The sequence below is a fragment of the Pezoporus flaviventris genome, unplaced genomic scaffold, assembly GCF_033815535.1.
Source record: "Pezoporus flaviventris isolate CSIRO_AGI_PZ_B2104156 unplaced genomic scaffold, CSIRO_AGI_Pfla_v1 ptg000063l, whole genome shotgun sequence".
Taxonomy (NCBI): Eukaryota; Metazoa; Chordata; class Aves; order Psittaciformes; family Psittacidae; genus Pezoporus; species Pezoporus flaviventris.
The window spans coordinates 2,770,351-2,791,461 of record NW_026892611.1 but is presented as its reverse complement, the minus strand read 5'-3'; the positions used below and the strand labels follow the sequence as shown (position 1 = coordinate 2,791,461).

The 21,111-nt window shown below is 65.1% G+C and overlaps 4 protein-coding genes across 5 annotated transcripts; all 4 read left to right on the top strand.

The window, feature by feature from the left end:
• Window positions 1-129: 129 nt before the first annotated feature.
• RSKR (ribosomal protein S6 kinase related) lies at window positions 130-3,619 on the top strand. Its single transcript, XM_061470721.1, is given in 18 exon segments — window positions 130-254; window positions 351-542; window positions 1,172-1,255; window positions 1,337-1,405; window positions 1,540-1,609; window positions 2,256-2,282; window positions 2,285-2,362; window positions 2,487-2,527; window positions 2,624-2,651; window positions 2,756-2,845; window positions 2,917-3,005; window positions 3,078-3,188; window positions 3,272-3,283; window positions 3,285-3,323; window positions 3,325-3,345; window positions 3,347-3,383; window positions 3,386-3,426; window positions 3,428-3,619. Coding segments are annotated over 18 exon segments (1,272 nt in total). The 5' UTR covers window positions 130-203.
• Window positions 3,620-4,744: 1,125 nt separating this feature from the next.
• SPAG5 (sperm associated antigen 5) lies at window positions 4,745-10,801 on the top strand. 2 transcript variants are annotated; one of them, XM_061470080.1, is made up of 19 exons: window positions 4,745-5,947; window positions 6,033-6,225; window positions 6,507-6,623; window positions 6,736-6,828; window positions 6,931-7,065; window positions 7,173-7,266; window positions 7,338-7,452; window positions 7,546-7,627; window positions 7,988-8,121; window positions 8,385-8,550; window positions 8,667-8,853; window positions 9,066-9,137; window positions 9,250-9,373; window positions 9,552-9,663; window positions 9,891-9,971; window positions 10,056-10,199; window positions 10,317-10,379; window positions 10,461-10,541; window positions 10,619-10,801. In XM_061470080.1, the coding sequence occupies exons 1-19, from the start codon at window positions 4,788-4,790 to the stop codon at window positions 10,730-10,732; spliced, it is 3,267 nt and encodes a 1,088-aa protein (XP_061326064.1). In that variant the 5' UTR covers window positions 4,745-4,787; the 3' UTR covers window positions 10,733-10,801. The 2 variants fall into 2 exon arrangements, with proteins under 2 accessions (XP_061326064.1, XP_061326063.1); XM_061470079.1 differs by having other exon boundaries at window positions 4,746-5,947; window positions 6,504-6,623.
• A 2,239-nt stretch (window positions 10,802-13,040) lies between these two features.
• Window positions 13,041-16,640, top strand: ALDOC (aldolase, fructose-bisphosphate C). Its single transcript, XM_061470078.1, has 9 exons — window positions 13,041-13,191; window positions 13,926-14,045; window positions 14,129-14,340; window positions 14,423-14,477; window positions 14,548-14,708; window positions 15,072-15,155; window positions 15,250-15,424; window positions 15,509-15,708; window positions 16,157-16,640. Exons 2-9 carry the CDS (start codon window positions 13,934-13,936, stop codon window positions 16,250-16,252), a joined length of 1,095 nt encoding a protein of 364 aa, XP_061326062.1. The 5' UTR covers window positions 13,041-13,191; window positions 13,926-13,933; the 3' UTR covers window positions 16,253-16,640.
• Window positions 16,641-17,032: 392 nt separating this feature from the next.
• On the top strand, window positions 17,033-20,886 carry PIGS (phosphatidylinositol glycan anchor biosynthesis class S). Its single transcript, XM_061470077.1, has 12 exons — window positions 17,033-17,156; window positions 17,249-17,388; window positions 17,458-17,569; window positions 17,982-18,071; window positions 18,184-18,275; window positions 18,432-18,630; window positions 18,902-19,044; window positions 19,146-19,260; window positions 19,451-19,596; window positions 19,707-19,807; window positions 20,003-20,213; window positions 20,324-20,886. Exons 1-12 carry the CDS (start codon window positions 17,126-17,128, stop codon window positions 20,597-20,599), a joined length of 1,656 nt encoding a protein of 551 aa, XP_061326061.1. The 5' UTR covers window positions 17,033-17,125; the 3' UTR covers window positions 20,600-20,886.
• The last annotated feature ends 225 nt before the right edge of the window (window positions 20,887-21,111 follow it).

The window sequence follows — 21,111 nt, the reverse complement described above, 5'->3', positions numbered from 1 at the left end:
GTGGGTGATGGGGAAGTGCAAGGGGGTGCCCGAAGGGTGAGGAGCGCCCCGAGGTGGGGGGGAGCAGTCACCGGTGGGTGCAAGGGGGTAGCCCAGCTTCCCGGGGGTTGTCACACCCGGGCGGGGCGGAGCGGAGCGAGGCGGGGCGGCGGGGTTATGTAAAGCCGCGGATTACCGGGGCCCGGGCCCGGGGCGGCGCCGCGATGGGAGCATCGAGCAGCGGCCCCGGCCCGGCCCCGGTGCGGCCCCCTCAGGTGCGTGCGGCGGCCCCCGGGGTCCCCCCCTCCCGGTTCCCGGTGTTCCCCCCCCCCCCCAACGCTGACGCTGCCCCCCCCCCCCCGGTTCCGTAGGGCCGCGCTGTGGGGTCGTGGGTGCGGGCGCTGTTGGGCCGTGCCCGGCCGGTACCGGGGTCGGGGCTCGCCCTGGTCCCGCTGGGGAGCACCGAGGAGCCGCCGCTGCCCGGGTGGCCGCTGCCGCAGCTCGTCTCGCTTTTCCTGCCGGAGTTCCCGGTGCGCCCCTCCGCCCGCCAGCAGCAGCTCAAGGTGCAGTCCCGGGGCTCCCATCCCCTTACCGGGGTCCCGCTGCATCCTAATCTGGGTCCCCGACCGTCCCCTCTGGGCACCCGCGCGTCTCGCCCTGGCAGGCGGGTCCCCTCGCACCCCGTTACCGGAGCCCCTGCACGTCCTACCCCGGTTCCCCGAAGCCCCGAGCATCCTCCCGCGCTGTCCGTGCACCCCGTGCCGCCATCCCGGCATCGCCTCCCTGGCTCTCCTCGGAAGACCTTGCCCCGTCCCTTCACATCTTAACGGCTTCCCCCCTCCCCGTCCCCCCGTGTCCCCTTCTACCCCCGCCAGGTCCCCGTGCCCCGGTGTGAAGCCTCTGTGCGTCTTACCGGGGTCCCTCTGCACCGTTATGGGGTCCCCGTGTGCCCTACTGTGTCCCTGTCCCCCATCCCTATGTGCCCCACACCGGGTCCCCTGCATCCCGCTGTGGTCCCTGTCGGGTCCTCCTGGTCCCCAAGTGTCCCCATCACCTGCCATGGGTGCCCTGGACCACCCCGTGTCACCCTACACAGGACCCCACACCCTGTTCCAACCCCAAGCACCCTGATCCCATCTCCATGGGGTGCTCAGACCCTGATCGCCCCCCCCCCCCCCCCCCCCCCCCCCAGATCCTGGGCTTTGTGGCCAAAGGCTCTTTTGGGACCATCCTCAAGGTGCTGGACTGCGGGCGGGAGAAGGTCTGCGCCGTGAAGGTGGGTGCTGCCCCCCAAGGACCCACGTGTACCCCTGCCTGCCCTCAGCCCCCCCTGACACCCCTTCACCCCCCCCCCCAGGTCGTGCCTAAAGTGGAGGTGCTGCGCCGAGACACCCTCAAACAGTGCAAGGAAGAAGTCAGCATCCAGGTTAGGGGGAACCCCAGCCCATGGGGTGGTCATGGGGCTGGCAGAGGCCACTGGGAGGGTGGCAGAAGCGGGGTCCCCATGCCCCCCATTCCCCACCCCGGGGGCTGCTCACCCTCTTTGCTTTGTGTCCCCAGAGACAGGTCAGGCACCCCTTTGTCCACGGGCTGGGGGACAGCTGGCAGGGCCAGCGCCACCTCTTCATCAGTGAGTGACCATCTGCCCCCCGGCCCCCCCGCCCGCCCCACAACGTGTCCCCACCGCCAGCACACGTGTCCCCGCACACGCACACGCTCCCCCCTCCCTGCTCCCGCACGGCCCCCGGGGATGCAGGCGCGCGGCTGATGGCTCCCAGCCTGCAGGGATGGAGATGGGGACAAGCTGCAGTGGGGGCAGGGATGTACACGGGGCTGAAGGAGGAGCCCCAGCTCTGGTGGCCCCGATGGCTGTGCCGCCTCCATGCCCGTGTCAATTCCGTGCTCCTGGTGCCTGTATGACCCTGGGGGGGGGGGGGGGGGGGGGGGGCATGTCACTTCGGTCCCCACCTTGGAGCTTGCCTGTCCCCAGTGCTCCTTGGCACCGTTGTATGTGGCCCTGGTACGTGCATGCTCCTATATGGTCTTAGTATGACTAAGTATGACATACCGTGTCACCTTAGCATGTTGATCCCGGTGCCTACATTGCCCTGCTGCTTGTGCCACCCTCTATCCCCAGGGCTTGTATCCCCACGGCGCATGCCCATAGCGGCCACATCACCTCGGTGCGCAGCCCCATTGACCCACCTGCCCCCCCTCCGTGCACATGCCACCCCCCTTTCCCATGCCCCTCATGCCCGTGTCACCCGTCCCCACAGTGTGCACCTACTGCAGCACCGGGGACCTGCCGCCGTGTGGCGTGCGGCTGGGTCCTTCACCGAGGCCACCGTCCGCCTGTTCGCTGCCGAGCTGGTGCTGGTGCTGGGTGAGTGTTCACCATGCTGGGGACAGCACCCATGGGCCCCCATGGATGGGGGGACCTGCAGGATGGGCCTGCTGGGTGCTGTGGGAGGGGACCCATGGCTCTGACGGCTCCATCTTCCCCGCAGTGTACCTACACGACCTGGGCATCATACACAGAGACGTGAAGGTGGGTGACAGAGGGTTTGGGGGGTCCGGGGATGGGGTGGGGGGTCTCTGAACCCCCCAGCATGGAGAAGCCACCCCAGCGCCTGTCTCATTTCAGATGGAGAACATCCTCCTGGATGAGCGAGGTAAGAGCCTGGTGGCACTGGTTTGAGGATGCAGCATCTGTGGGGACACCCTGTCCATGGGGACGCCCCATCCTTGGTCCCCTCCGTGGTGTCTCGCCCCACAGGGCACCTCAAGCTCACTGACTTCGGCCTCTCCCGGCACCTGCAGTGGGGCGAGCGAGCCCACACCATCTGTGGCACCCTGCAGTACATGGGTAAGGGGGCAATGGGAGGGCTGCGATGGGGGGCACAGTCCCCCCAGGCACTCATCTACTCATCCCCACAGCCCCAGAGGTGCTGAGTGGGGGACCCTACAGCCATGCAGCCGACTGGTGGTCCCTGGGTGTCCTGCTCTTCGCTCTGGCCAGCGGGGAGGTGAGGACCATGGGGTAGGGAGGATAATGGGGCTCCATGGGGTGCCCCTAAATCCATTTCTGCCCCCCCCAGTTCCCCGTGGCACCAGCAGGGGACCACGTGGCCATGCTGGAGCGCGTCAAGCGGAGCAGCTACCAGAGCCCACCCGCGTTCAGCCCTGCGCTGGCGCGGCTGATGGCCGAGGTAACCGCCCCGCATGGGATTTGGGGTCCCCACGGCCCCATCCCGGGGGTGCCCCCTGCTCAACTGCCCTCCTCCCTCCCCAGCTGCTGTGCCAACAACCCCCTGCACCGCCTGCGCTACCTCCATCACTTCCAGGGGACACCCCTTCTTCCGCGGCTGTGGCCTTCGACGCCGACCTCCTGCAGAAGGACCCGGCCGGGTGGCCGTGGCCCCGCAGCCCCCGGAGCAGCCCCCGCCAGCCCCCCGCCACCTTCGATGACTTCGACTGCGATCTCGAAGTCCCTTCGACTGCACCCCCGGGCCGGCCATGCCTCTGGCTGAGCCCCCCCAAAATCCCCCCCGGCATCGCTCAGGGACATCCCCCCGAACCCCGGTCCAGGGCCGGGGCTCCCCCGTACCCCCCCCTTGTACCCCTCCCGCGGGAGCAATAAACCCGAGAGCCGCGGGCACCGCTGCGGGGGCGTCCTGCGGGGAGGGGGACGGGGACGCGGGGCTGGGTCCCCGCCTTGGGTCGGGGCAGGGCCGGGGAAGCACCGGGGATGGGGGGGGGGGGGAACCGGACCCGTTCCCCGCGACGGTCCCGGTGCTCGGCGCTGCGCGGGACCGGCGGGCGTGGAGGGGGCGTGGTCTCACCTTAAGCCCCGCCCATAACGGCCTCGCCCTGCGGAGTGACGCGTGCGCTGAGCAACCAATCAGAGCGCAGCGTGGGTTTTCAAACGGGCGGCGGCGGCGGCGTGCGGGAGGCGGCGGGACCGGGATCGGGACCGGGAGTGACCGGAGCGGGGCCATGCGGGCCTCCAGGACCCCCCGCCGTGAGTGCGGGCCGGGGGAGCCCCGAGTGGGGCCCAACGGGGTGGCCCCGACCGTGCGGGGCTGCCGTGGGGGGCGGTGGGGTGGGGGGGCCCGGAGCGCTCCGGTGTGTTTCCGGTGTGTGCATACGGGGGGGGTTGTGCCGCCGGTGACCCCCGGTGCTCCCCTCCCCGTCCCCTCCTCCCCAGGCGCAGCAGCGGCCCCGGCGCAACCCCACTGCAGGAGCTGCGGCTGCAGCCGGGCGCGGAGCGCACCAGCCTCACCCCGCTGCTCCACCGGCTGCGGCTCAAGGTCGGGATGGGGACCGGTTAACGGGAGGGGGTGTTGGGGCGGGGGGGCAATAGCGGGATCGTTGGATGCATTGGGGTGAGGGCAATGGGGAGGTTGGGGTGCTGGGGGCCCACCCTGACCACCCCTTCCCATCTCCTTTAGGACCATGACTGTGCCACCCCAGTGCCCTGCACCCGTGGCCCCCGCAGCAGTGTAACCCCGTGCCTTGTGCTCTAGGATGCCCCCGAAGTGCTGTCCTGCCTCCCCCCCGCAGCAGCACTCTACTGCCTTGCACCCCGGGGCCCCCCAGCAACACCATCCCGGAGGCCCCTGGGACTCTCTCCCTGGGTCCCAGTGTCTTGGAGCCTCCCAGGACTCCCACCCTGGTGCCCAGTGCCCCTGAGCCGCCCAATTGGACCAACCCAGAGCTCCCTGGCAGCTCCACCCCAAGGGCCCCGCACCACCCCCAGCAGCACGGTGCAAGCAGCCCTGGACAGCTCTATCCCAGGGCCCGGCAACATGGAGCCCCCCAGCAGTCCCACCCCAGATCCCTGTGTTCTGGAGCCCCCCAGCAGTCCCACCCCAGATCCCTGTGTCCTAGAGCTCCCCAGCAGTCCCACCCCAGATCCCTGTGTTCTGGAGCCCCCCAGCAATCCCACCCCAGGTCCCTGCATCCTGGAGCCCCCCAGCAGTCCTACTTCAGGCCAGCCCAGCATCATCAGCTCAGTGCCTTGCACCCCAAACTCTCCAGACAGCACCACAATAGCACCCTGCACCCCTGGGTCCTCAGGCAGCACCAGCTCAGACTCCTGCACCCCAGGCCCCCCCGGCACCACCTCCACCCCACAGGAAGGTCCCTTCCATGGGTGGCGAGTGGCACCCTCTGACTTCTCCTGCAGCCCCGTGGCCCCTGAGCCCCCATCTGCAGATGAGGGTGTTGGTTCCCTGCCTTGCCAAGACACCCCTGAGGAAGCCAAGTCCCCATCCCCTGCCCCACAAGAGCAGGGACCCCCTGCATCCCCTCCCATTGAGGCAGGCAGGTCAGAGCCTGCTGCACTGGAGGGAACAGCTACCCCCATCCCCTCACCCGAGGTGGCCTTGGGTGCTGTGTCCTGGGTGCTGCCATTAGTGTGGCTGGAGAAGAGCCTCAACTCCTCATCCCTGCTGGAGTCCCTGCGGCACAGCTTAACCCTGCCACGGCGGGACATTGGCACCAACATCACCCCAGTGCCTATTGCAACCACTGGCACCAGCGTCACCCCTGTGCCCGCTGCAACCATTGGCACCAGCGTCACCCCTGTGCCCGCTGTAACGATTGGCACCAGCGTCACCCCTGTGCCCGCTGTAACCATTGGCACCAGCGTCACCCCTGTGCCCGCTGTAACGATTGGCACCAGCGTCACCCCTGTGCCCGCTGTAACCATTGGCACCAGCGTCACCCCTGTGCCCGCTGTAACCATTGGCACCAGCGTCACCCCTGCGCCCACTGCAGCCATTGGCACCAGCGTCACCCCTGCGCCCGCTGCAACCATTGGCACCAGCGTCACCCCAGTGCCCACCACAGTCACCGGCACCTTCATGACCCCGCGGGACCTGCGGGAGAGCAGCACCAACACATCCACGGGTCCCCCTCCCTGTGCCAAGGACAGCGCTGCCGAAACAGACTCCCTGCTCTGGCAGTAAGTGTAGGGCCGAGCATCCCCCTGGGGCAGTGCTATGGCACTCGTGGGCTGGCCCTGCACCAAGCCCTCTCTCTGTCCCCAGCTGTCCCCGGGAGCAGCTGAAGTCCCTGCCACGGGCAGAGCTGGAGGGGCGGCTGGAGAGCACCCTCATCATCATCGAGGCCCTGTCGCTTCAGCTGCGGGGCTGGAACGAGAACCAGCGGGCCCTGCCTGGCGTGGGGCCGGCTGAGCAGAGGGATGCGCTCACCCAGACCGATGTCACCCACCCCAAAGGGGTAAGAGTCCTCACTGGGGCGATGGTACCCTGCTCCCTGCAGCATTGGTGCTGCTGGTGGGACCGTGGCTTCACAGCCCAGTGGAGTGGAAGTAAAGCACCCAGCACTGCTCCCACCGTGTTCTCTCGCCTGGCTCAACCCGCTGAGCTTGCTGGATTTGATCCCTTTGTGCGGGGAAGCATCCCTGGCACATGTTGGGGGCAGGACGGGAGGGTCACGGCTAAGCAGTGGAGCAGGGCTGGTGCTAAGTCCCCTCTGCTCTGCCATGGTGCCCTTAGGAGGAGGAGATCTACCGCAACCTCTACCTCGAGCTGCGGAGGAGGACGGATGCTCTGCAGCGGCAGCGGGGAGTGGAGCAGGACCTGCATCGGGAGCTGAAGACGGCCGTGGAGGGCATGGTGTGTGTCGGATGCGTGCCGTGCCATGGGTCTCAGCCGGGCACAGTGTGTGTGTGTGTGGGGAGGGGGACTGTGCTCAGCCTGAGCACCGGTGTCCTTGTCCCTTCCCCAGGGTGCCTGGAGCAGGCAGCGCCTCCTGTTCCAGGGTCTCACGGATGCCTCTCTCCAGAGCCTGCGGGATGAGCAGAGAGCACTCGCCCAGGAGGTGAGACCCTGTGGGGCCGGGCTGGACCCCTTCCCTATGGATTTGGGAACCCTGGCACACGCAGCAGACATCACCCGTACCCATCACTGTCTCCTCTCGCAGCGGGAGCAGGCGAGGGCCCTGGTGTCCCGGTGCCAGGCCCTGCTGGAAAGGGTTCCCAGCAAGCTGCAGAGCTGCCTGGAGGAGCGGGATGCCATGAGGCAGCGAGCGGATGAAGCCCTCCAAGCCGAGCAAGAGGTAGGGTGTTACCTTGTGCTGGCTGGCCCCAGGCAGGGGGTGATTTGGGGGTACCCCATAGGGAAGAGCATCCCGAAGCAAGCCCAGAGCACACTGCGTCTCTGCAGGCGTCTCGCCAGCTGGAGGAGACCTCGGTGGCCCTGCAGGACACGGTGGCTAAGCTGGAGCAGTTGACAGTGGCCAACTCGCGCCTCAGCGCAGGTATGGGTGATGATGTGGGGCTGGAGCTGCCCCTGTGTCCCCCCCTACACTGAGAGCTCTGGCCCTTGCAGACCACAGCTCCCTGATGACCAGCCTGGCCAGCCTGGAGCAGGAGCGGGATGCACGGCAGCAGGAGCGGGATGCGCTGCAGCAGGAGAACGAGAAGCAGCAAGAAGAGATGGCCTGGTGGGTTGCGAGCCCCGGGGCAGGGCATTGGGGGCTGTGTGTGTGGCCCCATAGCCACCTCCTGCCATCCCTGATCCCACCCCACGCCCGCAGGCTGGCGCGGGAGCGGGAAGCGCTGCAGCGGGAACGCAATGGATTGTGCCAGGAGCTGCGGGAGGCAACCGAGTGCCGGGAGGTAGGAGCTGCCTGACCCTGCCCACACCATCACGCGCTGCCAGCTCCCATCATGTCCTCACGGGAATGCTGGAGGCTGGCCAGGAGCAGGATTAGCCCTTCCGTAGCAGGGGGATGAGGGCGGTTGGCTTCCTGCACGTAGTGCAGCAACTCCTCCTGCAGCAGTGATGGCCGGGAAAGCTCTCCAGGATAGTTTTCCCACTGGATGTAGATGTGGTGTTGTCCCCCCAAACTGCCCTGTGTCCCCGCTGGTCTTCAGGGGTAAAGCTGCCCCTGATAGGAAACAGCACCCTGAGGAGTAGGAGGGAGTGTGCCAATGGGACCCCTCATCCATGGCTGCGTCCCCCCCATCCTCTTGCAGTTCCTGGAGCAGGAGAACCAAATGTCCCGCACTCAGCTGCTGGAGGTGGAGGCCAGGCTGAGGTCCACGCTGGACACGCTGCAGGAGTGCAGCCAGCAGCACGAGGAGCTGATGGATTCCCACCAGCGCCTGCGGTACTGGGCACTGCTGGAACCCCTTCTGGTTTGGGGGGAATCGAGCCCCTTTTGGAGGGTGGGGGATCCAAAGTGGGACATGGCTCTGGTGTAGTTGCTCAGGTGGGTGGAAAGGGCTGCGGGAAAGGCTGGTACACCCCATCCTGGGGGGAAAACTACCTAAATCCGTGAGGTTTTAGGTGGGAGGCAGGCATGGGAAATGTCCCCATCCCACGCTGAGGAAGGGGAATGCTGCCCCCACTGAGGCTGATGCCATCCTGCAGGGAAGAGCGGGCTGCCCTCAGCAAGGAGCTGGAGAGCACCAAGGCCGAGCTCCTCGACTTGCAGCTTAAGAGGAACAAAGTCTCCTGGTGCTCCAAGGACATCGTGGAGAGCAAGATGCGGCTGCAGGAGCTCGCTGAGTGCCTCAGGGCTGCTCTGCAGGAGGAGGTGGGAGCTTTGCCTTGGGGGTGGCCTGAGGAGCAGGCAGACACCCCACGCTTTGAGCCCCCCGTTGCCATGGCAGAGCAGTCACCGCTCTGCTCTGCTCTTCCTCCCCTCTGAAGGATGATGATGATGATGCTGCTGCCCCATCGAGAAGCAGAGCCTGGACCCCGGTCCCACGTACTCCAGGCTGGCAGACCCCATACCGTGTCCGGACCCCCGCCTGCCGCACGCCGATGTTCCGGACCCCACACCGTGCCATAGCGAGCTCCTTTGTGGGCAGCGTCCTGAAAGCCGTGTGTGGGGAAGGTGAGCTGGTACCCACTGCATGGCTGGGATGGGGATCCCTTCCTCCTGCCCTCCCTGGGAGTGCCTGGATTTCCCCTTGTAGAAGCTATGGGTTAGGTCGTGGCTCCAGCAAGCATCCAGGGTCTCCTCTGAGCGCCCTGCGATGGATGCGAGCTCAAGTTGTGCTCCCTGCAGCACACAAGGCACAGAGCATCTGCCCTCTCCTCTTGCAGATGCTGATGAAGCTGCTGGAGTTGGGAGTGCATTTACCAAGGACAAACCTGCTGCTACACCAAAGGCAATAGGTACCGGGGCTGTCACCCTGCCCTGGGCTCTGCATGGGGGATGCTCAGGACGCCTTCCTGCTTGGCTCTGTGTCCCCTGATGTTCTCTCACGAGCCTCTGCCCTGCCCACAGAGCCTGAGGATGGTTTGCTGGAGAGCGTGAAGCAGCTGAGGTCCGTGGTGTCCGACCTCGCCATGCTGAGCTGCCGCATCCAGGACCTGGAGCAGAGCGAGTTCAAGGCGCTGCAGACAGAGATGTGAGCTCAGTGGGGCTCACGTTGAGGGAATGGCCATGAGCAGCCTTGCCTGGGGGACCTGCTCTTACCCCAGCCCTGGGTTTTCCAGCTGGTGGGATGCCCAGGAGGGGGGTTGGTACCCGGCACCGTGCTCGGCTGTGATCCCCATCCCCTGAGCACTGGCGTTGTCCTCTCCCAGCTCCAACCTGCAGCTCCGTTTGGAGACGGTGACAACGGAGAGCCAGGAGAAGATCGATGCCCAGGCTGCCACCATCGTCAAGCTGAACAAGGCGCTGAGGGGCAAGCTCGAGGTGAGCTGATGCCAGAAGTGGGCCAGCACTCAGGCCAGGGCAGAGCCGAACTGGGACAGGCGCTGATCTAGGACACGGAGGAATCTGGGTGACCGGCTCTGGAGGTGCCCCGTGGGTGCTCCTGGCTCGTCTGACCTTCTTGAACGGGACAAAACCTGCTCCCCCCTCGGGCACTGAGGGCACCCAGGGCCAGGAACTCCCTGACACTGCTTCTTCCCCCTCTGTAGAGTGAGAAGGAGCTGCAGGACGTGGTGAAACGACAGGAAGAGAAGATGCTGCAACTCATCGACAAGAGTGGGGAAGTCACGGTGCGTGATGGGGGCTGTTCTGGGCCGCATGCCCGGGGATGCAGGCTCCAGGACCCCCCTCTCAGCACCTCCTTTCCCTCATAGAGTCTGAAGGAAGAGGTTTTCCAGCTGAAGCGCTCGCTGCAGCGTGCAGAGACAGAGGCCAAGGTGCTGTGGGAGGAGATGAGGGAACAGAGACCCAAGGAGGACACTGTCCATGTGCGGGAGCGAGTGCTGCAGCAGCAGGAGGTGAGGCTGGGGGGTGTGGGGGGGTGTCTGCTGTCATGTCCCATCCTGCAGGACCCCATGGACAGGGCCCCCCCACCTTGGCTCTTGCCCCACAGTGATGCTTTGCTCTTGTTGCAGATGGGCAAACTGCGGCTGCTGCTCCTGGAGAAGGTGGATGAGAACCAGCGGCTCTCAGATAAGGTATGGGGGAGCCCTGGGTTTAGTCCCCCTATTCCCTGAACAGCTTTAGGTCAGGTTCCTGACAGGCATCTCCCACCACAGGTCCAAGGGCTGGAGCTGCGGCTCCATCGCATCCAGAAAGTGCTGAGGAGCCATGAGGAGATGCAGGAGAAGATGAAGGAGGTGAGGGTTGCTCATTGCTCTCACCCTTGCTGTGACTGCAGCTCCACCACTGTCCCTAACTCTGCTGCCATCCCCAGGTCCTGGTGGCTGTCCCTGATGTGGCCCTGGCGTGCCAGGAGCATCACAGCCTGCTGCGGTACCTGGGCTTGAAGCCGGAGAGTGTCAGCAAAGAGGCTGCGGAGCCGCTATAGCCCCCGGGGTGAAACCTTCCCCTTGTTAATGCTGTAATTATTTATTGAATAAAGTTGTGTTGGCATTCACCCTGCCCCGTGTGCTGGATGCAGGAAGCTCCTGGTGCCCTGGGTGGGGACAACTGGTCCGGCTTGTGCCGCCTGCTCCCGCTCCATCCCTGTCACGGGGCCACGGGCACGGCTCCCTGCCACCCCAGGGCCTCTCCTGCTTGGCAGGGAACAGGCACCGTGTTCCTCAGGCAGCAGCACGGCTCCTCCTCCTGCCCTAGATTCCCTCTGTGCCTCCCTCCTGCCTCCCCACTGCGGGGGTACCCGAGGCTGCATCCTGCACCTCCAGCACATGGGGGGTGTGGGGATGGTTTTCCCCATTCACAGTGGGCCTTTGGCATGAAGCAGCATAGAATCATAATGTTTAGGGGTGGAAAGGACCTTAAGGTCATCCAGTTCCAATCCCCTGCCATGGGCAGGGACACCTCACATGAGACCATGTCACCCAAGGCTCTGTCCAACCCGGCCTTGAACAGGGATGGGTCATTTACCTCTTCTTTGGACAACTTGTTCCACGGTCTCACCGTTGAACTTCCTCCTTGTATCTGACCTGACCTTCCTCTGTTTCACTTTAAACCTGTTTCATCAGGTCCCATGGACTTGTGCACATTCAAGTTTCTAAGATGATCTCGAGCCTGATCCTTTCCCAGTCCCTGCTTCTGCCTTCCAAGACTTGAGCAGCGTGGTCAAAGCATCGTGAAGACTTCATTCCTCAAATCCAGGGTCACCGGTTCTCCCGTTTCCTCCTGGAGAGGGCCCACGTTATCCCAAGCCTTCCATTTGGTAGCAATGCATAGGAGCCCTTCCTGTTATCTCGGACATCCCTGGCCAGACCCAGTTCTGTCTGTGCCTGACCTGATCCGCAGCATCCCCTGGGTGCTGTGAGAGCTGCCAGCCAGGCACTGGGAGCTCAGCCAGCTCCTGCTCCCAGCCCCCCCTTGTCCCCTGCTGCTGCTTGGGGGCCTCCTGTGGGGGCTCCCCTGCTCCCAGCACGGTTCCATCCTCATCTCCCTCCTTCCCTACTGGGGCATCTCCTGCGGGATCCCCCTCCCGGTGTTCCCGACCCCAAGGATGCTCCCTGTCACCAGGGGGGCCAGGCTAGCGCCTCCCTCCCTTCTCACAGCCCAAAATAGCAGCGTTCCAACAAGTGCTCTGGTTTTTAATGGCCCGTTTCTCCATGCCTGGAGGGAGGGGGGGGGATATGACATTCCCCTGCCCTCTGCCGCAGCCCTGCGCCCTGTCTGGGGCGGGTGTTGCAACACCCAGGGTGCTGGCACCTTTATTTACCCTTGCACCCAGGAAACGGAGGTGTTCAGGGTTGCGATTCTGGTCACTGGGTGTGTAAATGGATCACGGGGAAGCAGCACTCGCTGCTTCCTCATTGTGTCCCTCCCTGCCGGCAGGGAGTGGGATACAGCCCCCCCCCCCCCAGGCTGGCTGGAGCTGGGATGCAGGAGGAGATGCGCTCCTATTCCCGGGATTAGGGCCATGCAGGGTGCATGAGCCCTCCTTTTACGGCGGGGATTCAGCAGAGCCGGGTGCTGGCAGCGGGCCCGGACACTGCTATTGTCCCTGCTCCGGATCCCGGCGGCTTTTGGGGGGCTCAGAACCCCCCCCCACAATGGCCTGTGCTGCTGGGGCTTGGGGTCTCAATGGGGTGGCAGCAGGGGGGTGGCACAGGGGGGTCTTTGGTCCAGAGGTGATGGGGAAGGACTCTGCATGTAGCTGACAGTGGTAATGGGTAGGGGGGGACAGTGGGGTCCCTGGTCCAGAGGTGATGAGGGGAAGGTGCCTGCTTCTAGCTGATAGTGGGAGTAAGATGGCACACAGTGGGGTCCCGAGCCTGAGGGTGGAACAGGGGGGTCCCTGCCTTTGGGGTGATGAAGGGAAGGTCCCTGCTTGTAGCTGGCAGTGGTAATACACGGGGGACAGAGGGGTCCTTGGCCTGGAGATGATGAGGGGGAAGTTTCCTGCCTGTACCTGACAGTGGTAATAGGGGAGCACAAGGGGGTCCCCAGCCTGGAGGGTGACACAAGGGGGTCCCTGCCTTTGGGGTGATGAGGGGATGGTCCCCACCTGTAGCTGGCAGCGGTAATAGCAGGGCTAGGGAGGTCCCTGCTCCGGAGGTGATGGGGAAGGTCCCTGCCTGTATCCCGCAGCGGCACCAGGGGGGCACATCAGGGTCCCAGCCGGGGTTATAGCCCCGGGGCCCCCATCACGGGCAGGAGCAGCGGTTGCCGCCAGCGGGGGGTGTGCGGGCGGCGGCGAGGGGGGCGGAGCGGAGCGGGCCGGGGGGCCGGTCCTGCCGGGTGCCGCCCGCCGGTCACGTAGCTCTGCGGCACCGCAGCCCCATTTACCGCGGGGCCGGAGCGCGCAGCCCGCAGTCCGCTCGCCGCCGCCCGCCCTGCACGGTAAAAGGGGGACCGGGAGACCGGGGGTGGTGGTGGGGAACGGGGGTCGGGGGGGGAGACCCCATCGGTGGGACCCGGCCGCCCCACCGGGGCTCCGGGATGCATCCGTACGACGCCATCCCGGGGGTCGGGCAGGGCTGGGGGGGCTCCGGAGCGGACGAACCCCGGGCAGGGGGGTGTTGTTGGATGGGGGGAGCCCGGAGCCAGCCCTTGCGCTGGCGCAGCCCGAGCCCAGGCGGTGCGGCCGGGGATCGCCGCCCCGGTGGGACGCACCGGGCCCGGACGGCGGCAGCCTCGGGGTACCCCAAACCTCGGGGTACCGCAGATCTCGGGTAGTGCCACCCCTTGGGTCCATTCCATCCATCCCTCCCCGGGTAGCGCCATTCCCGGCGTGTTTCCGCCTCTCCCTTCCCCGGTGACCCCATCCCCGCGCTGCCGCCGTTCCCCGCGGGGTACCCCCGGCTCCGGGGTATCTCCATCCCCGCTCCCCCCGTGTCCCGTCGCTGCCCGGTGGTGCTGCGCTCCCTCAAGATGGCTGGGCTGGGGGCGGGCGAGCAGGCAGCAAAATGGCTGGGAGCTCCCCGGCATCCTCCACGAGGCCCGGGCCGGGCCGGGGTAAGGGCAGCAGCCTGCTGATGCAACGCGCCCGCCCCGTGGGGGGGGGGTCCCCGGTACCGGTGGCAGACGGAGGTGCCGCCCCGTCGGTGCGTGACTCAGAGCCCGTCTGCTCGCAGCCGCCACCATGACGCACCAATACCCCGCGCTGACGGCCGAGCAGAAGAAGGAGCTGTCGGACATCGCGCTGCGCATCGTGGCCCCGGGCAAGGGCATCTTGGCTGCTGATGAGTCCGTAGGTCAGTGGCTTTGGGGGGGAATCCGTCCCGACACCCCTTCCTCCGTTGCACCCGAGGCTGATGAGGGTGCTGGGTGCCCGCAGGGAGCATGGCGAAGCGCCTCAACCAGATTGGAGTGGAGAACACGGAGGAGAACCGCCGGCTGTACCGCCAGATCCTCTTCAGCGCCGACAGCCGGGTGAAGAAATGCATTGGGGGGGTCATCTTCTTCCACGAGACCATGTACCAGAAGGCTGACGACGGAACCCCCTTTGTGCAGATGATCAAGGATAAGGGCATCGTCGTGGGCATCAAGGTGTGGGGGGTGTCCGGTGGGTTTGTGGGGTGCTTGGAGGGTGCTGGTGGGGCTCAGCGCCGCCGTCTCCTTCTCTCTACAGGTAGACAAGGGTGTTGTGCCGCTGGCTGGGACCGATGGCGAGACCACCACGCAGGGTAGGTGCAGCAGGTAGTGGGATGGGGGCAGTGGGGTTTGGGGCTGTGGGGCTGACACGCTGTCTGGCAGGTCTGGATGGGCTGTCCGAGCGTTGTGCCCAGTACAAGAAGGATGGGGCTGACTTTGCCAAGTGGCGCTGTGTGCTGAAGATCAGTGACAACACCCCCTCTGCACTCGCCATCATGGAGAACGCCAACGTCCTGGCCCGCTATGCCAGCATCTGCCAGCAGGTATGTGTCTGTGGCCAGGCATCGCCCCACAGGATGGGCATTGACCCATAGGATGGGTGTTGACCCCACAGATCCATGGGGCTCAGCATTGCCCCGTGCCTGGCTATCGCCCCATGGAGCTGGACATCAACCCATCGGCTAGGCAACGCTGCACATGGACGGGCATTGACACCCAGAACCAGGCATTGCCCCATGGGGTGGGCATCACCCATGGGATCAGGCATGGATTCATGGGAACAGGCATTGCTTCATGGGGCTGGGCATTGAGCCTTGGGGCTGAGCATCCCACCCCAGCTCCAGTCACTGGTCCCCATGGGAATATCCATGGACATCCCTATGATGGCATCTGTGTGGTGTTTGCAGAATGGCATCGTGCCCATCGTGGAGCCAGAGATCCTGCCTGATGGTGACCACGACCTCAAGCGGTGCCAGTACGTGACGGAGAAGGTGAGTGTTGGGGTGGGCAACAGGGCAGGCACGGTGCCACGCTGTGCTGTGCTGTGCTGTGCCAGAGGGACTCCATGCTGCCTGTCCCCACTAGGTGCTGGCAGCTGTCTACAAGGCACTGAGCGACCACCACGTCTACCTGGAGGGCACCCTGCTGAAGCCCAACATGGTGACCCCAGGGCACTCCTGCCCCACCAAGTACAGCCCCGAGGAGATCGCCATGGCCACTGTCACTGCCCTGCGCCGCACCGTGCCCCCCGCCGTGCCAGGTACCAGCACCAGGACATGGTGGGCACCAAAAGGGGGATTGCCCTGCGGCCCCTCGCAGTGAGCCATAACCCCGCTGTCTGCAGGTGTCACCTTCCTGTCCGGGGGTCAGAGCGAGGAGGAGGCTTCCATCAACCTCAACGCCATCAACACGTGCCCGCTGGTGCGGCCATGGGCTCTCACCTTCTCCTATGGGCGGGCGCTGCAGGCGTCGGCGCTGAGCGCCTGGCGCGGGCAGAGGGACAACGCCACCGCCGCCACCGAGGAGTTCGTCAAGCGCGCAGAGGTGATGGGGTGGCACCAGGGACGATGCCCCTTGGGACAGGGGATGTGAGGGTGATGGGAGACACCGAGGGCTGTGCCCCATAGGACAAGGGATGCCATGGTCCCCATGGAGGGGATGCAGCATTGTGTCCATGGGGGACAGTGAGAGTTTGGTCCCCATGGGAAAATGGGGATGCCAAAGGCTGTGTCCCCATGGGTGACACGGGACATTGACAACTGGGTCCCTATGGGAAGAGTGATGCCAAAAGCAGTGTCCTGTGGTTACCCCACAGGGGCTCCACCAAGGGTTGTGCCTGGTGAGATGGGGGATGCCAAGCGCTCTGTCCCCATGGGAGGAGGAGGCCAAGGGCTGTGGTGTTGCAGGGGACCCCAAAGGGCTGTGTCCCCATGAGCTGGGGGACCCCAAGGGCTGTACCCATGGAGGTCACTGATGTCTCCTCTCCCTGCAGGTGAACGGGCTGGCGGCGCTGGGCAAGTACGAGGGCAGCGGGGACGACTCGGGGGCCGCCGGGCAGTCCCTGTACGTGGCCAACCACGCTTACTGAGCCCCCTGCGTGCACCCCAGCGGCCCCCTCCCTGCCACCGCTCACACCCCGCTTCCCCCCCAGCCACCCAGGGGAGCCGCCACGCGGGGAGGGGAAGGGGAGCGCGCCCCACGGGCCGGCCCCACGCAGATGAAATGTGGGGAGGGGGGGCCCTGGTTATACCCGGCCCCCTTGAAGGGAAACACCCGGGTGCCCCTTTTTGGTGTGGGGGGGCTCCGGCCAGGCCGCGTGGGGGGGGGCAGGAGGGGAGGTGTGTGTGGGGAGTGCCCCTGCCCTGCCGTAGCTTCGCAGTCCCGGTTGCTGCCGCCCTCGGGGCGCCTGTGTTGTGTTCGCCATGTGCACCCCATGTGTACCAAATAGCCTAACAGCGAATAAACGGTAGAGACAGCGCCGCGCCGCCTCCTCCCTCGCCGCGGGGCCCTGGGGCACCGTGCGCTGCCCCATCGCGGGCTGCCCCGTCCCTCGGGGTTGTGCTCACACGTGCGATGAGCTGCGCCCGGTCTCAGCGCACACACACACACACAGCGGGGCTATGGGATCCCGGGAGGGGGGTGTGATCGGGAGCTCTCTATGGGCTATGGGGCCGGTGGGAAGCCTCTGCCCCTCCGCTGCCCCTTTTCCTGCCCCATTCCCAACCGCGGTGCTCAGACACCCACAGGGGCACCGCTTGTCCCTCCTCAGCACCCATAGCGGCCATGCCGCCAAACCCCACCTCCTCAGGCCCACTGCCATGCTCTGATTGGTCCCTTTACCTGCCCGTCTACTCCGCCGCTCTCCGATCTCCACGCCCATTGGCCGTTGTAAGGAAATGGGCGCTCTGAATGGCTGGGTTTGACATAGGCACCGCCCCGTCGGCTGAGACAGGAAGGGAAGATGGCGGCGGCGCTGGCGGCGGATGAAGCAGGTACCGGTAGCCCCGGCCCCGGTCCCGGTCCCGGTCCCGGTCCCGGTCCCGGTCCGTCTCGCCGGTCCCTTTGCTGAGCGCTGTCCCCGCAGAGCGGGCGCGGGGCCGTCGGGCCGCGCTGTCCTTCGCGACCATCGCCGTGGTGCTGGGGCTGCCGCTGTGGTGGAGAACGACCGAGACGTACCGCGCCGCGCTGCCCTACGGCGACATCGCGGGGCTGGCCCGGCTGCCGGTGAGTGAGGGTCGGGAGCGGGGCTCCGCGGGGCAGCGGCTCGGGCTGACGCTGCCGCCGCCGCTTCAGTTCCAGCTCTCGGTGCCCGTCGCTGTGGTGTTCGCGCCGGGGTCGGTGCCCCGGGACCTGCTGCGGCCGCTGCCGTTCCGGGACGTGCAGGAGATGGAGATACCGGTGAACGGTGAGAGCCTGCGGGTGTCCTTGCGCCGACCGGCCCGCCGGGGGGGGGGGGGGCGTTCGGCCTTCCTTCCCTGCGGGGTCCCCAGACACGCGATCACCAGCAGTGCCCGGTGCTGTACCGGGGAGGAATGGGGACAGCAACGTGCCCAGGGTGCCACAGGAAATAAACCACTTCCTTTCCCTAGGGATAGGGACAAAGTCAGTCCTTGGAGGGGGGGATGCGCCCTGCATGGCGTGGGGCTGCCCTCCCGGATAAGGCTACATGCCATGGTATGTCACTCACCTGAGCTTGGTGCCCAAAGGATCCTGTGGTGTGTGCCCCCTGGGGTTGTCCCTTGTCCTTCTTAGTCCTATGAAGGACTAGGGAACTGGGATTAATGGATTCGCTCAGGTTCTGTCCCCCTCCCTGTCAGTGAGAACCAGTGTCACGTCCCGCTACGAGATGCTCTATCGCAGCACCACGGCTCAGGAGGAGGCAGCGCTGGATGCGGCTACTGCACGAGGTACCAGGATGAGGGTGTGTGGGAGCAGGGGGAACACCCTCTTCCTTCAGAGGCTGTGGGATGGGGATTGGAGTGGGATTCCTAGCCTTTCTAACGCCTTTGTCTTCCCCAGAGGCTGACGCTGCTCTGCACCTGCTGCAGGGCACCTCCTTGGGCTCTCTGACCATGTACGTGGTTCCTGAAACCTCCCCTCTCCTGCCTCAGGTAGGGAGCAGCACCCTGTGGTGCCAGCCTCTTCACACTTCACCCCTCAAAGGTGCCCTGGGGAGGCATCCATCCCCAGGCTGTCTCAGCAGGCACCACGGTGCTGTTTTCCACCGTGTTGGCAGGAGCCCGCTCTCATCCCTGCCCTTTTCCCAGGGGATCAATGCCTACGTGGGGAAGCACCGCAGTGCCCTGGTGAGGGCTGTGGGGATGCTGCCCGCCCTCCGCTCCCGCCTCCAGGAGCTCACTCAGGTGATGTCCTTCACTGCCAGCTCCATCACTGCTGCCCTCTCAGACCGTGTGCCCAATGGCCAGCCTGGCCCCGATGCCCGGAGGAACTTGAAATCCAGCCTGGGTATGGATGTGACCCTGCAGCCCCATTCCCTGTCCTCTGTCTGTCGGGGAACATCCCATTCCTGCTGTCCTAGTACCATCCCCGGGTGTCTTCTGCGGTAACAGACACCAGGGTCTTCCCTTTGCCCTTGCTGTGTGCTGGGGCATGGGTCCATGACCCCACTTTGGGAAGGAGCTTGGAGGAGGGTGTCAGCTCCTGCTGCTCTTGCCCAGCCGCAGCATCCACTGGCACTGCCTGTGCTGGTGCCTCACAGGCTGTGTGTCCTTGGCAGGGTACGAGATCACCTTCAGCCTCCTGAACCCCGACCCCAAGTCCCACGATGTGCACTGGGCCATCGAGGATGCTGTGAGCCGCTACGTGCAGCCCGTCCTGGACAAACTGAACTTGGTGGCCAACTTCTCTGTTGATTCACAGGTGAGGGTTAGGAGAGGCGAAGGGGGGAGCCCAGCCCTGCTGTCCCTGGGTGCCCTGGGACGTGCTGCTCTGCCAGCAACGCCTTTGCCGTGTGCCTGCAGATCCTGTACTATGCCGTCCTAGGAGTGACGCCGCGCTATGACAAGGAGTCCTCCAGCTTCCTCCTGAGTGCTCACAGCCTCCCGCACGTCATCAACCCCGTGGAGGCCCGGCTGGGTGAGCACTGTGCTCCTGGCCAGGCTCTGCTGAGGTCTATGGCCTGTGTCCCCTCCGTGCCCTGCAACCCCCGATGGCAGTGAGGGTGACCGAGCAAGCAGTGTCTTGCTGTGCAAGGAGGAGCAGGGCTGGGTTCTTCTCTCACCATCCCCACCATCCAGGGGGGTTCTTTGGCTCTATCCCGCTGCAGGCTCCAGCGCTGCCTCACTCTACCCCGTGCTAAACTTCCTGCTGTATGTTCCGGAGCGCTCCCATTCTCCTCTGTACATCCAGGATAAGGATGGAGCCCCTGTGAGCACCAATGCCTTCCACAGCCCTCGCTGGGGCGGCATCGTGGTAAGGGGCCATTGGGGTTGCTGGCTACGGTGGTGGCTCCTCATCCTCACAGTGCTGGTGGCCCTGCCAGCCCCAGGGCTCTTGTGCCTCACTGACATGTTTTCCTATAGGTTTACAATGTGGAACCTCCTGCTTCCCCCCAAGCCTCCCTCCCGCTGCGCGTGGATGTGGACATGGCGCGAGTGATGGAGATTTTCCTGGCCCAGCTCCGGTGAGGATGTTCTCTTCGCTCCCCAGGCCTCTGTGTGCTCCCTTGGCCCATGTGGAAATCAGTGGGGTTGGAGCCAGGCCATTAGGCACAGTTGAGCCCTGCTAGGACTGAATGAAGCAGGGAAAGGGAAAAGCAGGGAGCACGTGTGGGTCTGCAGGTGTGTGATGTGGGCTGGAACCTTCCCTTTTATCCCAGATTACTCTTTGGGTTATCTCGGGAAGAGCTGCCCCCAGAGTTCCTGCTGGAGAGCCCTGGGAATGAGGGGCTGGCTGACTGGGAGCTGGACCGCCTGCTCTGGGCGCACACCGTGGAGAACATCGCCACCGTCTCCACCACCTTGACCTCGCTGGCCCAGCTCCTGGACAAGATCGGGAACATCGTCATCAAAGATGATGTTGCCTCTGAGGTAGGGCTGGAGCACCCTGAGGTGGGGGCCGGGTGCTGCTGTGGGTGAGAGCCCAGGCTTCTCTGGTCCTCCCTATCCAGGACCTGACCATTGGTGTTGTTCCCATGCAGGTGTACCGAGCAGTGGCCTCAGCACAGAGCGCCATGGACAAGCTGGCCGCAGGCCATCTGCACCCAGCCTTCCAGGCCAGCAAGGAGGCAGCCACGTCCTCGGAGCGAGCCTTCTTTGACCCATCTCTCCTCCATCTCCTCTACTTCCCTGATGACCAGAAATTTGCCATTTACATCCCGCTCTTCCTGCCCATGGCTGTCCCCATCCTCCTCTCCCTGGCCAAGATCATCCGGGAGGCCAGGCAGAAGAAGAAAGAGCCCACCAAGATGGACTGAGCCCATTGTCCTGGTGCCCTCTCTTAGGGTTGGGGCTGTCCCTACCTTATGGAGCCTGTTGTCATGGACCAGTGGCCCAAGAAGGTGCCCTACAATGGTGCCAGGGCTGTGCGCAGCAGCTTGGCTCAGGCCTGCTGTGGCCAAGCTCCAGGAGTGGGAAGAGGCTGCTTTGAGGGGTGGGAAATGCTCTGGATCAGCAGAGATCAGTGAGGAGGGGCCCTGTGCTCTGTTTGGAACAAGCTGCTCTATAAATAAAGACAAAACCCCAGTTGTGCTGGGGGCTGGTGTGGGGCTGTGTGAACCTCTCAGCTGTGTGGGTGCCCCCTGTGCCCCATTATTGACTTATGGGGTCTGGCTCCTGTCTTAGGGGTAATATAGTCCAAAGCACTTGTTATGGGGGACAGTTACAAGTTTCAGCTTTTGGAGGGCAGTTAATGGTGCCCATCTTGTTGATGGGTGTTGAGGCAGTTAATGGGATCTGGTTCATGTGGTCACTATATTAGCCTGAGGCA